This window comes from Pungitius pungitius, chromosome 20, assembly GCF_949316345.1.
Source record: "Pungitius pungitius chromosome 20, fPunPun2.1, whole genome shotgun sequence".
Classification (NCBI taxonomy): domain Eukaryota; kingdom Metazoa; phylum Chordata; class Actinopteri; order Perciformes; family Gasterosteidae; genus Pungitius; species Pungitius pungitius.
The window spans coordinates 15,745,177-15,758,415 of NC_084919.1; the positions used below are offsets into that span (position 1 = coordinate 15,745,177).

The 13,239-nt window shown below is 48.1% G+C and overlaps 1 protein-coding gene across 6 annotated transcripts in view; it reads left to right on the forward strand.

Moving 5' to 3' along the window:
- The window catches only part of enah (ENAH actin regulator), a 54,361-nt gene extending 44,004 nt beyond the window's left edge, over positions 1-10,357 (forward strand). For 3 of the 6 annotated variants that reach the window (XM_062559446.1, XM_062559445.1, XM_037449312.2), the window contains exons 6-14: positions 2,272-2,397; positions 3,315-3,640; positions 3,834-3,976; positions 4,193-4,241; positions 4,843-4,894; positions 4,974-5,040; positions 6,445-6,523; positions 7,156-7,213; positions 7,671-10,357. In XM_062559446.1, coding sequence (XP_062415430.1) covers positions 2,272-2,397; positions 3,315-3,640; positions 3,834-3,976; positions 4,193-4,241; positions 4,843-4,894; positions 4,974-5,040; positions 6,445-6,523; positions 7,156-7,213; positions 7,671-7,708 — 938 coding nt within the window. In that variant the 3' untranslated portion in view covers positions 7,709-10,357. Of the gene's footprint in view, positions 1-1,653; positions 2,398-3,314; positions 3,641-3,833; positions 3,977-4,192; positions 4,242-4,842; positions 4,895-4,973; positions 5,041-6,444; positions 6,524-7,155; positions 7,214-7,670 lie in introns of all 6 variants that reach the window. The other 3 variants (XM_037449308.2, XM_062559444.1, XM_037449313.2) reach the window with 3 other exon arrangements.
- The last annotated feature ends 2,882 nt before the right edge of the window (positions 10,358-13,239 follow it).

The window sequence follows — 13,239 nt, forward strand, 5'->3', positions numbered from 1 at the left end:
CACGCACAATGTTTTATTAACTAGCATTAACGTGTGTACGCTAGGTAACGCTTTAGAGCAGTGATTCTCAACTGATGGGTTGCGTTTTTAGTGGGTCGTGGGCCTTTGCATGGGAAAATATAAATTAGAATTTAAAAAAAAAGAAAAACATCCTGTGATTTTGTTTTTAAGGGACTTTTTGAACGCAGCAGAGTGTCGTTTTTTTTGGGCTCGTCCATCCATGTTTTCAGCAGCGTGTGCCAGGTTGGGTCAAACCATTTTGATATGGGGGAGACATTGGGTTTTTAGGATAATTAAACATCCTGAATATAAAATTCAGCTTATGAACTTGATTTTGAATCAATTTGAGATGTTGAGAATGTTCCTCGATTTGGGTCACGGCTTGTCATTAAGGGGTGATGGTGGGTCCCAGTTGAGAACCACTGCTTTAGAGCACTACTTGTGTGTTACAGGATAACTGTGTGTGTGTGTTTGTGTGTCAGTAACTGTCTGCGACCCATCCAGCGAATCGACACACATGTCTGTGCATAATGAACGTATAGTAAGAGAAGAAAGGCGCCTCCCCCTGGACACATTGTTCATTGTGTGATTTATTTGGTTCATTGATGAAAAGTAACTTTCCAGGAATGATAACAATCTACATTTTACAGTTTTCAAACCCATCTTATCTCAAAGGTTTATGTTGAATCAGTTTGCAGCCGAGGCGCCTGAATGCAGCACGCCTCTGTTTTCTTCTCACGTGTGTGCGCTCCATACTCCTCAAACTAGTTTGTCAGCCCCTACAGATGCAGAAGAGAGATGTGTGTGTGTGTTTCCACGTGCCCCCTGAAGACACAGCGCATGCTGAAAAGCGCTGCCTTATTGTGGCTGATTTCATGCTTGTCGAGCCAGCTGTCCAGTGTGTGTGGTTCATCTATGGAAACCCACTAAAACTCTACTAGCTCTTCAGGATGGACACGCACACACACACACACACACACACACACACACACAAGTACAGGAGGGATTTCAGACCAAATTCCCAACAATGCTATTAAAAAGATAGTGAGTTTAGTGTAATCATAGAGCTGTTTAAGTAGCACATATTTTATTCATTGACATGGGTTTCTAAAAATCATTTAGCTAATTCTTGTCTAAAAAGCTCAATTCTATTTACCGTGATTTAGTGTAGAAAAGCAACAGAAGGGTCAAACATCCAGTGTTGCATGAATAGATTTTGAAAACCGGTGGATGAAATGAATTCTTTCCTCTGAAACAAAGACAAGTGCAGACAGAGAGGTGTGTCCCCTGTCCCCTCAGTGGTCGGGGTGGATTGCCTTCCTGACCTGTTGTTGAAATCACTGGTGCATGCTGGGCCTTTTGTGGTCCTGTCTACTGCGGCTTAGTGTCCCCGTGCTAACACCTGTCCACTAACACAGTGAAGTACACACTACTTTGGTGTAGCTCTGTGCTGTTTTTTTCTGCTTCATCTGCCCACTTCTCTTTTTGTCCTCCCTCTCTCCCTCCCCCTCTCTCTCTCTCTCCTCACCTGTTGTCTTTCCCTCCTGTGTGCATGACGGCTGCTTCCTTCTCTCCTTCCTTCGGTCACTCCTTCCCCTCCTGTCTCCTTGTCCCTGACCCCGGTGCGTCCGTTTGCGCGCCGCGTGTATTTAGCGTTCGAGAGCAGCCTGTACAGCGGGACGCCGTCCTCGGAAGCAGCCCCCGCCCACCCGCCACCCGGGACGCCGTCGCCCTCCTTTGCCACCCCGCCGACCCCGCCTCTGAGACACTCTGCCTCCCGATTCGCCACCTCGCTAGGCTCCGCCTTCCACCCGGTGCTGCCTCACTACGCCACCGTGCCGAGGCGGCAGCAGGCTTTCCCCCTAGCCCCGCCCCCTGCACCCGTTCCGGCCCCCGCCCCGCATCCGCCAGCCAAGGCCGTGGTGTGGTCGGCGTGCAACTTCACGCCCCTGCCGCCCTCGCCACCCGTCATGATCAGCAGCCCCCCGGGGAAGGCTGCCGGCCCGCGGCCGCTCCTCCCCCTCGCGGCCCCCTCGCCGCTCACCCAGAAGCCGCCCTCGCCGGGCCACAACGGCCCGCCCAGCTTCCCCGCGCCGTCGCCCGTTACCATCCCGCACGGCCACACCCCCTTTGGTGTCGCCTGCCCCACCCCGCCTCCGCCTCCCACCCCGCCCCCTCTCCCCTCCCCCTCGGCCCCCCGTCCGTCTTCCTCCTTCGTCTCGTCTCCCCCCTCCTCATCCCAGGCTCCTGGTGTGCCCTCTCCCTTCACAGCCGCAGCCGAGCACCTCTCGCTCCCTGTGAGCCCAGGCCTGACGGGGCCGGGGGGGGCAGACGCGGCCCCGGGGCCACCGGCCCACCCGACCGCGGGGGGCTCCTCCTGTGAAGCCCAGCCCCAGGGTAAGGCCTCCAGTCCCAGCTCTTGTGTCTCTGACTCACCACACTAACTGTTACCGGGTCCGTTCCCTCGCTCCCATAATGCAGCACATATGGGGGAGGGAGGGGAGGGGGGGGCCTCGCATGGCAGGCAACGTCTTCTTATTTTTGCCATTCCATTTGTCATTTGCATCCCTTTGGATCCATCTTATGTGAATCAGGAGACGAGTGGTGTAGTTTATTCCTCCAGCTTGATAGTGCCTTGGTTAATGGTTTTCATGGAGATAAGCCACTCCTTCCTTCAGGATAATCCCACAAAGAATTGCCCCACGAAAACCAGCCCCGCTGAGAGATTATGGGAAGCAGGAACCAGCTGATCAGTTGTTTTGAGCTTTTCTTTTGCTTAATGTTACCTAATAAACTCCAATGTGCACATTGAGAGGTATGGGGAGGGGGGCGTGGCCACTATCGACCCAGTGACCCGCTCAAAGGATGGAGAGTACCAACAAGAACTGAATTGAGCAATTCTCTTAGTGTTACCACATATGGACCATTGTATATGTATATGAAATTAATTAAGCTCATTCCATTACTGTTTTGGTTAATAATGTTCAGACTGTTCATCTGCATTAGCCTCAGGAGGTGTTCTGATGACCTTTGACCTATGAGATGATCAAACTGATTAGGTATTGATCACAGCTCAGCCTGATGGTTGTTCATGGATTCATCCTAATTTCAGCATTAAACTAAAGCTGCATGCTGTCATGTTCATTCACACAAATCCCAGCCGCCACCCCGGTCATGTGACCTGTCAATGATGTCAGCGTACAGCAGGGTCACTGGGAGACACGATTCAGGATTTAGTTACATTCCAAAATGTTGGCAGTTTGAATTACATTTGTCACCCCATGTGTCTTCGCCTCCCCACTCCCACCCGACAGAAGTGTTGCAGACCTTGGGGTCGACCGTCCTCGCCCCTCCCCCGCCGCCGCCCCTGCCACCCGGCTCTACTGTGACCTCCCCGGCCGTCACCCCGTCGGCCGGCCACCCTCCCCCGCCCCCGGCTCCCCCGCTTCCCCCCACGCTGACTCCAGGCGGGACCCCCCCTCCTCCTCCTCCTCCTCCAGGGCCGCCTCCTCCCACCGGAGCCCCGCTCCCTCCGCCGGCGCCCCCCCTTCCCGCCGGACTGTTCTCCCCCGCCGAGGACCGTCCCGTCTCGGGCCTCGCCGCCGCCCTCGCCGGGGCCAAGCTGCGCAAAGTGGCCCGGGTGAGTGCTCCACGACCCACACACACACTCACACAGAGACACACACACACACGCACAGACACACGCACACACACACACAGACGCACACAGAGACACACACACATAGAAACACACGTTTTCATGCTTCTCTGAACACTCTGACCATCGTGCTGTTCTCTGAGACCCTCTAGCGCTGTGGCTCGTGTTCTTTCAGAGTGACGATGCGGGGGCCGCTCTGGCAGCAGCCATGCTGGGGGCAGGGGGTGCCGCGGGGGCCAAGTCCGAAGCCAGAGGCAACGGCCCTGTGCCTGGAGGAGGAGGGCTCATGGAGGAGATGAGCGCCCTATTGGCCAGGAGGTAACTGAGTTCTTCACTTTGTTCCCATTTGATCAAAATCCTTCTTTTCCTCTTGATTCTACAGATGTTTTTGCTAAATCTCAAGAAGAGAAGCAGTTATAAATGAACAGAAAAGCAATCATAAAGGAAAGCTGCCATCTTACGATCCCTTATGTTGTATCATCCATTGTGGATGTGAATATGCTGGATGTGACTTTGCTGACGCGTCTTTTACAGGAGGAGAATCGCAGACAAGGGCTCGTCTCCTGAACCCGACCAGAGATCGGTGAGTGCGGCGAAGGCCTGGGTCCCAGATGCCGTTCTCACTGTACAATAGCTGCTATGTGTGAGGGCTCTGCGGTGCTTTGAGAGGTCCACCGGCCTCAGTGCCGTTTCTGTGAGCACATTCCAGTCTGATCCTCAACCTTCTAACCTTTATTTGTACAGCAGTACTTCTTCATATTTTAGTCAGATAGGATTCCGCTCACTTCCCCATGGCTGCTATTTTATCATTAGCTCTAAGCTAATGTCCCTGAAACTCAACACTTGTGTCCAGGCTTTTAATGTGAAACATCTGCAGGAAGTTTTGAGTTGGTTTGATTGAATTCTCTCTGAGACGTCTGAGGGATTTATTTTCAGGGTGCATATTTAAAGGGATTAAAATGAAAAGGTCATACAGTTTTTCTCCAAAGGATGCAATTACTGAGGGAATCTGTATGAATTAATGTTCCAACCTTTCATTTCATTTCTGGATTGGAAACTTTGCAGGGGCATTTAGCCTTAATGCTTCCAGTGTAAATCAAAGAGAAACCAAAAGCTAGCGGTGTGTTAGCATGACTGGTTAAACTGCATCGTCTGTTTCCCACATGTTTGACCTTTGAACCCAGGAGGAGGGCGAGATCAACACGACTCCTAAAGTGTCAGCCTGTAGCACACCAGGTGAGTGGAGAGAAACCGTGTCTGTCCCCAGTGAACCTCCACAAGGCGCATGTTCATGGCTGTGGTTCCTCTCCTGCAGACATGCCCAGGAAGCCGTGGGACCGAACAAACACCATGAACGGTAGCAAGTCTCCAGTCATCGGACGGTACGCCTTCTTACCCCATTGCTCTATGCCTTGTTCCACTTAAAGGGCATACTGTGTGTACATTTAGCGTCGGCTAGCTTTAGCATGATGCGGGCTAACATCCCTTGACCTGCACACTGGCTGCATCAAGCTGCGCGTCATCAGTGCTTCTGCTGATTGGACGTTGCATCACACCCTCAATGACGTTCAGTGTCCACATGCAGCCTTTTTGTGTCAACAGGTTGGGCTCGAGGGCCGGAAAAAAACATTTTCACATCCAACATACGGTGAAAGATGCTTTCAAATCTAAACTGAGGGTTAATACAGTGCTACATGTGAAAAAGAGGGAAGGTGTCCCTCACAATGATCCTGAGTGGCATGATGGTGTCTGGTAGAGAGGAGGGGCCCTGGGGACGATGTGAGAAAGATCTTCTCTCTCGAACCTCCTTCTTATTTTTCTCATTGAGGTCTGCAGTGATGGAAGTGGGTTTGTTGGAGGGGGGGGGGCAGGGGTTAAGGCCTTTTTACAACAAGTCCATACTTCTGTTATGCAGAAAGAGTTGCACACAGGAAACCTTTAATCAGGGACGCACAGCGATGGACTCGTTGGATTTCAGATGGAAGCCTTTGAGTTAGAACCTCAATATTTCAGCTCTGCACCAAGTCACACATTGTACACCCACCCTATCACACCCACAAACACACAAAAATGTGTGTCCGCCCAGAGCTCAGGAGACTTATCATCCAGCCGGCCCTCACAGATAAAGCCCCCCCACCGCCGCTGTGTGTATCAGTGTGTGTGTGCGTTAGAGACTGAGGGGATTAAAAGTTGACTATTCCCACATTTCCAATAGATGAAGACCGTGTTAAAAGGAGCAGAGAAGTGCTGCTCATGGTGTAGCTCCTGCCAACGGCCTGTGGCTAACGCAATGTGGCTAACGCGATGCTAACACATGGCTCATGGTAGAGTATTGCTTCTGGAAAAAGATGTTCTCTGAAGGACGTGGTGGAGCTGGTTTCCTTTTCTTCCCTCCACGTCTCCTTCCCAGAGGACGAGCGTTCTTCTCTCTTTTCCTCAGACGTGTGAGAAGACGCCTAGCCGCTAACAGGTTTCACCATGGGTTTGGCTTTGAGGAACTTTGGGAATAAGTTAGACAGGTGCAGCGCCACGAGGATGCTCTCTCCATGCTCAGGACCATCACGTAACCGAGATACTTCCCTTTGTTTGTCGAGACCAGATCAGACGGCCTGCCCATGATTCGGTTCCTTAATTTGCAGCATTCTTTTCAATGAGAATATGATATTGTTAGGAAGAAGTGAGGCTGTGGTACAGGGTGGTTTAGGGAGGAAAGCATTGGTATTAGTCACATGCATCCAACATGTGTACTGACCTTGATGCACGTGATGGTCCGTCCCTCCTCACAGGCCCAAATCCACACCTGCTGCGTCCTTGGGGGCCAACGGTGTGCCAACAGAAGCAGTGGACTACGACAGGTTAAAGCAGGTGAGTCCACACACACACACACACACACACAAACGTGTTCATTGGTTTAATTGCTCTCCATGTTTACTCCAAAAACTTTACTAATGGCAGCTTTAGTCTATTTACTCCTTCTCTCCTATTTACTCTATTTATACTGTCGCTAGTAACAGTGTTATAAAAGCATGAAGGTACTTGAGGCTTTACTTTATCTTTAATAATGTAACTGTTACATTATTGGAGGATAAAGCACATCCTCTCGTACCTTGTTGCTTGAGTAAAATATAACCTGATTTTACACATCAGGGCTCCCCTTCATCTTACAGAAAGGAAACAGACCACATAGTTATTACACTTTTTATCATGGCAGTGGCAAAAAAACAGGCTAGTCACTAATTAAAACATTTTCTGAAATGTTCTTTTCAAATATGCAAAGCAGGCATCATCTAATGGTAAAAATCTACAGAGGGAAAGAAACAAAGTAGTGAAATACACTTACTTTTCCTTCCACTGGTTTGTAAGGAGATGTGTTTTATGGAAGGAATGGTATTTGACACGCTGGTATCTTTTTAGGACCATGACTAAAGGGTCCAAGGGGCCTTTTCCTCTTGTGTTCCGTTGGTTTTGAGGTCGCTCTGCTTGTGTTCCTCTTTCAGGACATCTTGGATGAGATGAGGAAGGAACTGTCGAAGCTAAAAGAAGAGCTCATCGATGGTATTTATGCTTTCACACACGTCATCATGTCACATTTCAAAGTAGGTTCAACACATCAACAATCAACGGGCCCCCGGGCCCCCACTAAGGGGTCAATGCAGCCCTGAATCATTTTTCTGAACTATTTACCAAACAAGTTATTTATGCAGTTAATGTTTGCACACTACCACCCTTAAGCCAACTTAAAATGTTCACTGAGGGAATAAAGGCGATTTTCTCTTTGACTTAGAGAAACTTAGTTTTGCAACCAGAGCAGTCGCCCCCTGCTGGTCAGTTGAGACAATACAGGTTCTAAGACCCTTTGGCTTTACACAGCGTCCTCCAGTTTTGCCCAGTGAGCAGAACTAAGAAGTACCACGAGGAGATACTTCAGTATTGTGTCACATGCTTTTAACGCCTTTCTATTGTTTTCTTTTTACTTCCATTCCCATGCGTCTGTCTCCATTTGTGTCTCCAGCAATCAGGGAGGAGCTTGGAAAGTCCAGCTCGGCGTAGAGGAGCCAAACTCCCCCTCCACAAAGCCAGCTGACACCAGAGCGATACGACAGATGGAAACCCATCAAACAATTAAACAACGGCAACAACTATCATGTGGATGCTGGAGGAGAGAGAGAGAGAGAGAGAGGACGCATTTCCCTCTGAGGAAAAGATGATTTCTCTCTCTTCGTCCTATGATAAAAATCTAAATACTCTTTGCTACTGTATTATGTGAACTATGACCTGATGCTAAGAATACAGACTTTTCAAAAGGCACGTTTTATTAACGCGGGGGGCGTAAAATCCAACCCCTTTTTCCTATAATGCCACAGGGGCAGCGTGTGTGTGACTGTGTGTGTGAGAGTGCGTATGGGACAGTCTCTGGTGAAGTCCACCACTGCAGGACACTGTAAAGCTCGTCTTCCTCAAATACTATTTTAACCTGAATATGTACAAAAGAGAGAGAAACCAGTTATTTAGAAGAAGACAGAAGAGCATCTATCAACCATGTGGGTGTGAGTGTGGACCTTGATCCGTACCAAGTAGCTCGTTAGCCCGACCCTCCCTGTAGCCCCCACCCAGCGCCGCGTTCAGGGTCCCTGTCTGCATGTCCGTCTTGGTTTTTTTGTCCGCTCACGGTGGGGCGCAGGGGCCACAGGTCAGCCGCAACGTCCTAAAAGTTTTCATACAAGCAATAAGTGTAGCATCTCTTTTTTAAAGGGCCCCCGGTCCAAGGCCACGGAGCCTTTTTTGGATGTCTCGTGTGTCCCTTTTTGGGGGCCGGAGGACGATGTCACCACCATCGCAGCTATTCTGTGACTCCGGGGGATGAAAAGACTAGAACATCAGATGTCACGGTTCCTAAATCCCAGTGCTCCTATTCTTATTTTCTATTAAACAGGATTCTACGTGTTCAACCGCGTTGGAGCTGAACAGATTTTTGTATCATTTTATCATTATTATTTTACTGCATTTCTAAAGTTGATTGAAAGGTGACGGGACAAGCGACATGTGTGAAGGACACGCTTTGAATATTTCTAGTGCTTACTGACGACGTGCCTCATCATTTTTCTCTCTCTGCCTTTTTTTTGTCAAAATCCCTTCACCTGTTCCTTCCCTGAGATTTGACATGGATGAAGGGGGGCTGTCACTTTATTCTGAACCCATCTGGCCCTGTTCGGGGCCCAGTTGGTTTCACTGAAGTACAATCAAGCTGAGAGGGAAATGTCTAAAAACTGTAGCCACTGCCTCAATGAGTTGAATTCTGTGCTGGCTGTCGTAATGAGATCCAGAAGGTGGGACGGGTCCTGTAGCCGAGCCCAGTGGGGGCTGATGGGACCCTCCCAGTTTTACTACGTTTACATTGAATATCGTACTTCTGTTAAGTGGGGACACTTGCGATGGGCCGACTGTAAGACCAAGAACACTCCAAAGGTTTTAACAAATGCTAAAAGCATCTTGCATTTTGTCCCTGGATTCAGGCCTTAGCATCTGTTCTCCCCATTAGACGTTCTGCCTGAGGAGTATGGTCGTCTTTGCCAAAACCCAATTCCACTTCAATTCCAGATATACGCTGCGAATGGTGTCCGAGGCGAGGCCTTCTGGTGACATCACCACGGTCACCTCCCCTCCCAGGGTCCCGGGCACAAGCTCCGCCCACCTCTGGCCGTCCAATCTCTGGCCACGCAGCCACTTTCTGGGGGCCCGGGGGCCTGAGGAGGTGCAGGTGCAAGAAGCTCCGGGTCCTCTGCTTTGCTTTGGATCCGGTTGTGGGATCGGCTCGATCGAGGTTGTGTCATCCTCATCCACTCCCGACTATATATGGAAACACGGCATCGACCCCCCCCAACAGAACAATCCAACCCACTCTGACAACAGCCACGTGTCCCGCCTCTCACCCCAAAGGATCGGCTCGACACCAGGTCGCCTCTCTTGTCAATTCTGTTTCTTTTCCGTTTTGGAGAGATCCGTAAAACGAGGGCGGCGCCCGGCAGTCTGCGCTCAGTCCTGTAGGACAAGACGGAGGTGATAAATGTGTCGACTGTTGGTAAAGCCACGTGGTTTGTGCCTTGTTCCGAAGTTGCATTTAATATGTCAAACATATAAAGATGACTAGTAATAATATCTAGGGACTGTTGTTATGATCACATGCAGGTGTAATTTAGTTTGGCTTCTTCTTTTGTTTCTTATTACTTATGTTCATGTTTATTTTAAGGGGGAATTTGAATCAACTTGGTACTGTTCCCAACATAAAACCCATCTTCTTATGACATACCGTTGAGAGGTTTGCTTCTCTAATACAGCCTTTGAGACACGAGGCCCTTCGCTCCCAGGTGGTTTACTCTAAATCTGAAGTCCAGATAAGATGAGTTGTTCTGTGACGCCATCAGACCACGCGTGTGTTCAGCCAATCCGCTTTCTTCACTTCTTTTTATTTTGAAAGAGTATTTTTTCCTCTCCAGCGATGTCTTCTCCGTGCTGAGGTCAGATGGCGATGCCGATGGGAACTCGTGTCTCTGAAGGAGTTGTGTTACACCGAAGGGCTCCCAGACTTGTTCTTTATTCGGGTGCATTGTACCATAACCTTCTCATGTTAATTAGTCTTTTCTTACATGTTAACATAATGTTTTTCGTTTGAGCAAATAAAATAAAAACTACATTACAAGACTCAAGGTTTTTTCTTTCAGAATGACATTAGGAACCTGCAGCGCACTAGTGCGATTCATTCGCATGTGGATTTAACTGTATGTCTCTGGCTTTTATTGTGAAAGATATGAAACGAGGATAGATTTAGGTCCTTAGTCCAGGTTGAAGGTATAATAAAGTCTGCCGGAGCTGTGTATTATGGTTTCCTGCTTGTGAGGTCAGCTTCTCATTTCTAAGTGCAGTATGGTGAATTCCTCTTTCAAACAGTCTCACATTTAGTCAATATTGACTTTAAAGGCCTCACAGGCCCCCGTTTGCCCACACCTTCGATACAACCTTTGTTTGGCACCTTGACATCTGGAAGCATGTCTGCCTTTAGCACAGCTTCCGATCAGCTGACGATGACAGGAAGAGGAAGATGAGAGTGGAGGTTTTCTTTTCTTCTTCTGAATCTCCCTCCAAGATGCATCACACATCTGCAACATCAGTTGTTTGTTTCATCATGGTTTTTACATTTTTTAATTTTTTTAACTTCTTTGGTGAACCTTGTTTTGGTGTACCTGATGCTCAGTTTCAGCCCAGTCCATCAAAGGCAGATTGTCTTTACTGTTTTTGTCTCGCTGTGCATCGAATAGCTGATTCTTGAAATGCAACATATTTTATTTTATATAATATATTATTTATTAATAAAGCTCTGAGTAGTGTTTAGTAACACCCAAACACCCGCTGCAGGATGAAACCTGCGTTTCCCGCACTTTTGGAAAGTGCTGCAGCCGTGTTCGGTCAGAGGCGTCCTGGGGACGGGGCTTAGAGGGTCATGACTTTGAGCTGATGGTGCAGACGCGCTACAATAAGACGGTGCCTCAAGTAGTATATTGAATACATCTACAATTTTCATATGAAATGTGATGTAATAATTGTAGGAGTAGTAACACTATTTTATTAACAGATTAAGTCAATGAATTAAATGATTATCATATTATCACCTGTGGGATATGTAATATAATGAGGGGAACGATGAAGCAATGTTTTTAAGAGCGGTTAAGGTTTTGCTGTTCCTACCATGTTGTCTGGCGGTAATTTGATACTAGTAAACAGTAAAGTAAAAGTAATAGTGATCCTGTTGGAACCAATCCCGGCTCAGTTAAAATCCCCTGATAACCAATCAGAATGCAGAGACATTTGAAATGAACGCTGAGCCAACCAATCAACGGGCTTCGCGCCTTCCTGGTCACTGGTGGGTTTTGCCCTCAGAGGGAGGGAGCGCGATTGCTACGTCAAAACCTAAACAGCGTCCGTTTTTAAAATATTAATATACAGTTATTATTTCTTCGTTTGGTCACGAAATATTCTATTATTTTTACTCACTGGAATTACTCGCTCAATACTAAGGTAAGCGCGCCTGACCACTGCACAGGCTCGTGATGAGAAATGCTGAACGCTCCTCTTTGTTGCAATATTTGATTTTAGCGAAGTTAACGGAGACTAGGCACCGACTACTTCCTGGAAAGGAAACTTGTTTCCACTGGTCGAAGTAAAATAGATGGGCGACCATTGGGTTCGGTGTAAGCAGCCGGACTCCTATTTGTTGTTATTATTGTTGCATGAGACATTCTTATTAGGCGTTAGTTCTGATCAGTAGTACGGAGACACGCCAGAGCGTTTCCAGATTAACGGCACGCCATCATGTTACTCCCAGAAATTAGACCGTGCCTACTCAGTCATACAAGTACGGTCAAGTTGCAACGATAACGCCAACGTTGCCATACCGTTAGGTGTTTTTAATACTTTCGATGGGATACGGTCCCTGAGTTTTAATTTTTGATTAACTTATTCACACATGTGCGCTGGGTTTGACTGACGGGTGCGTTTGTTTTCTTCGCCAGCAGTATTTGAAGTCATGACGTTTTCCCTCCTTCGTCTCGGTCCCGAAGCTAACCTCTGGCGCGTGTCTTTAAAGCAACAGGCCCATAGCGGGGACCCGTCACTGCACTTCAATGGCCATAGTGTGTAAAATGCCCACTTTAAAAGAAATAAACGCTTAAGCGTTAGTTTCCAGAAGTGCTCCTTATTGATCGTTATTGCAGTTACGTCACGTAGAATGATAGCGCAGTGAAAGTTGCTCACGAGACTCAACGATGTAACTCAAGGGAAGATTTCACGTGTGTGAATAATTTGTTTTATTATTATTATTATTATTGTGTGCATGTATGTATGTATGTGTATGTTACAGCTTTGATATGTTTAGCTTAGTGTCATGTCCTCACAATATCCCCATTAAACTCGCGACTCAACAGTAACGCGATGTTAATGTGGCCCACATTTGACACGGAGAGTTGCGTTAAAGGTTGTTCTGAACTGTGGTGGCTGTTTACGACCTAACGTGCACGTCAAAGGGGCTGCATACCAGGTGGAGCTGAACAACAGCGTTCTGCACAAAAGCGGGGTGGCGCGCGTGTGACTTCCGTGAAAACTCCACTTACGGGACAGCCCACGGCCTTTCATCCGATGGGGACGGTCACATCGCGCGTGGAACCCGGACAGCAGCGCAGCGACGTCGGTCTCTAGTGGACTGAGGGTGGACCCTCACTACCGATTTCTGTAATCCTGGCAGTAGACTACTCAAAGGACTGTTTGGGTTGTTTCTGTGTTTTTGAAAGGCATACAAGAGATAAGGTACACACCGGATATTATTGTAAAACAGAGTGGTTTTGTTATGTTTTTCAACATAATGGCCCATTTTAAAAAAGGATTGGCAAGTTGGATTGTGTGACAAAAAGCACTACTTGAACAACTAACCTAACCCTCAGAGCTCACTCAGATGTCACCTCCTGGCTGACATCTCGTGTTGACATATTAATCAACATTTATTCACATTATTGTGTTCTCCTGGCATTGGTGAA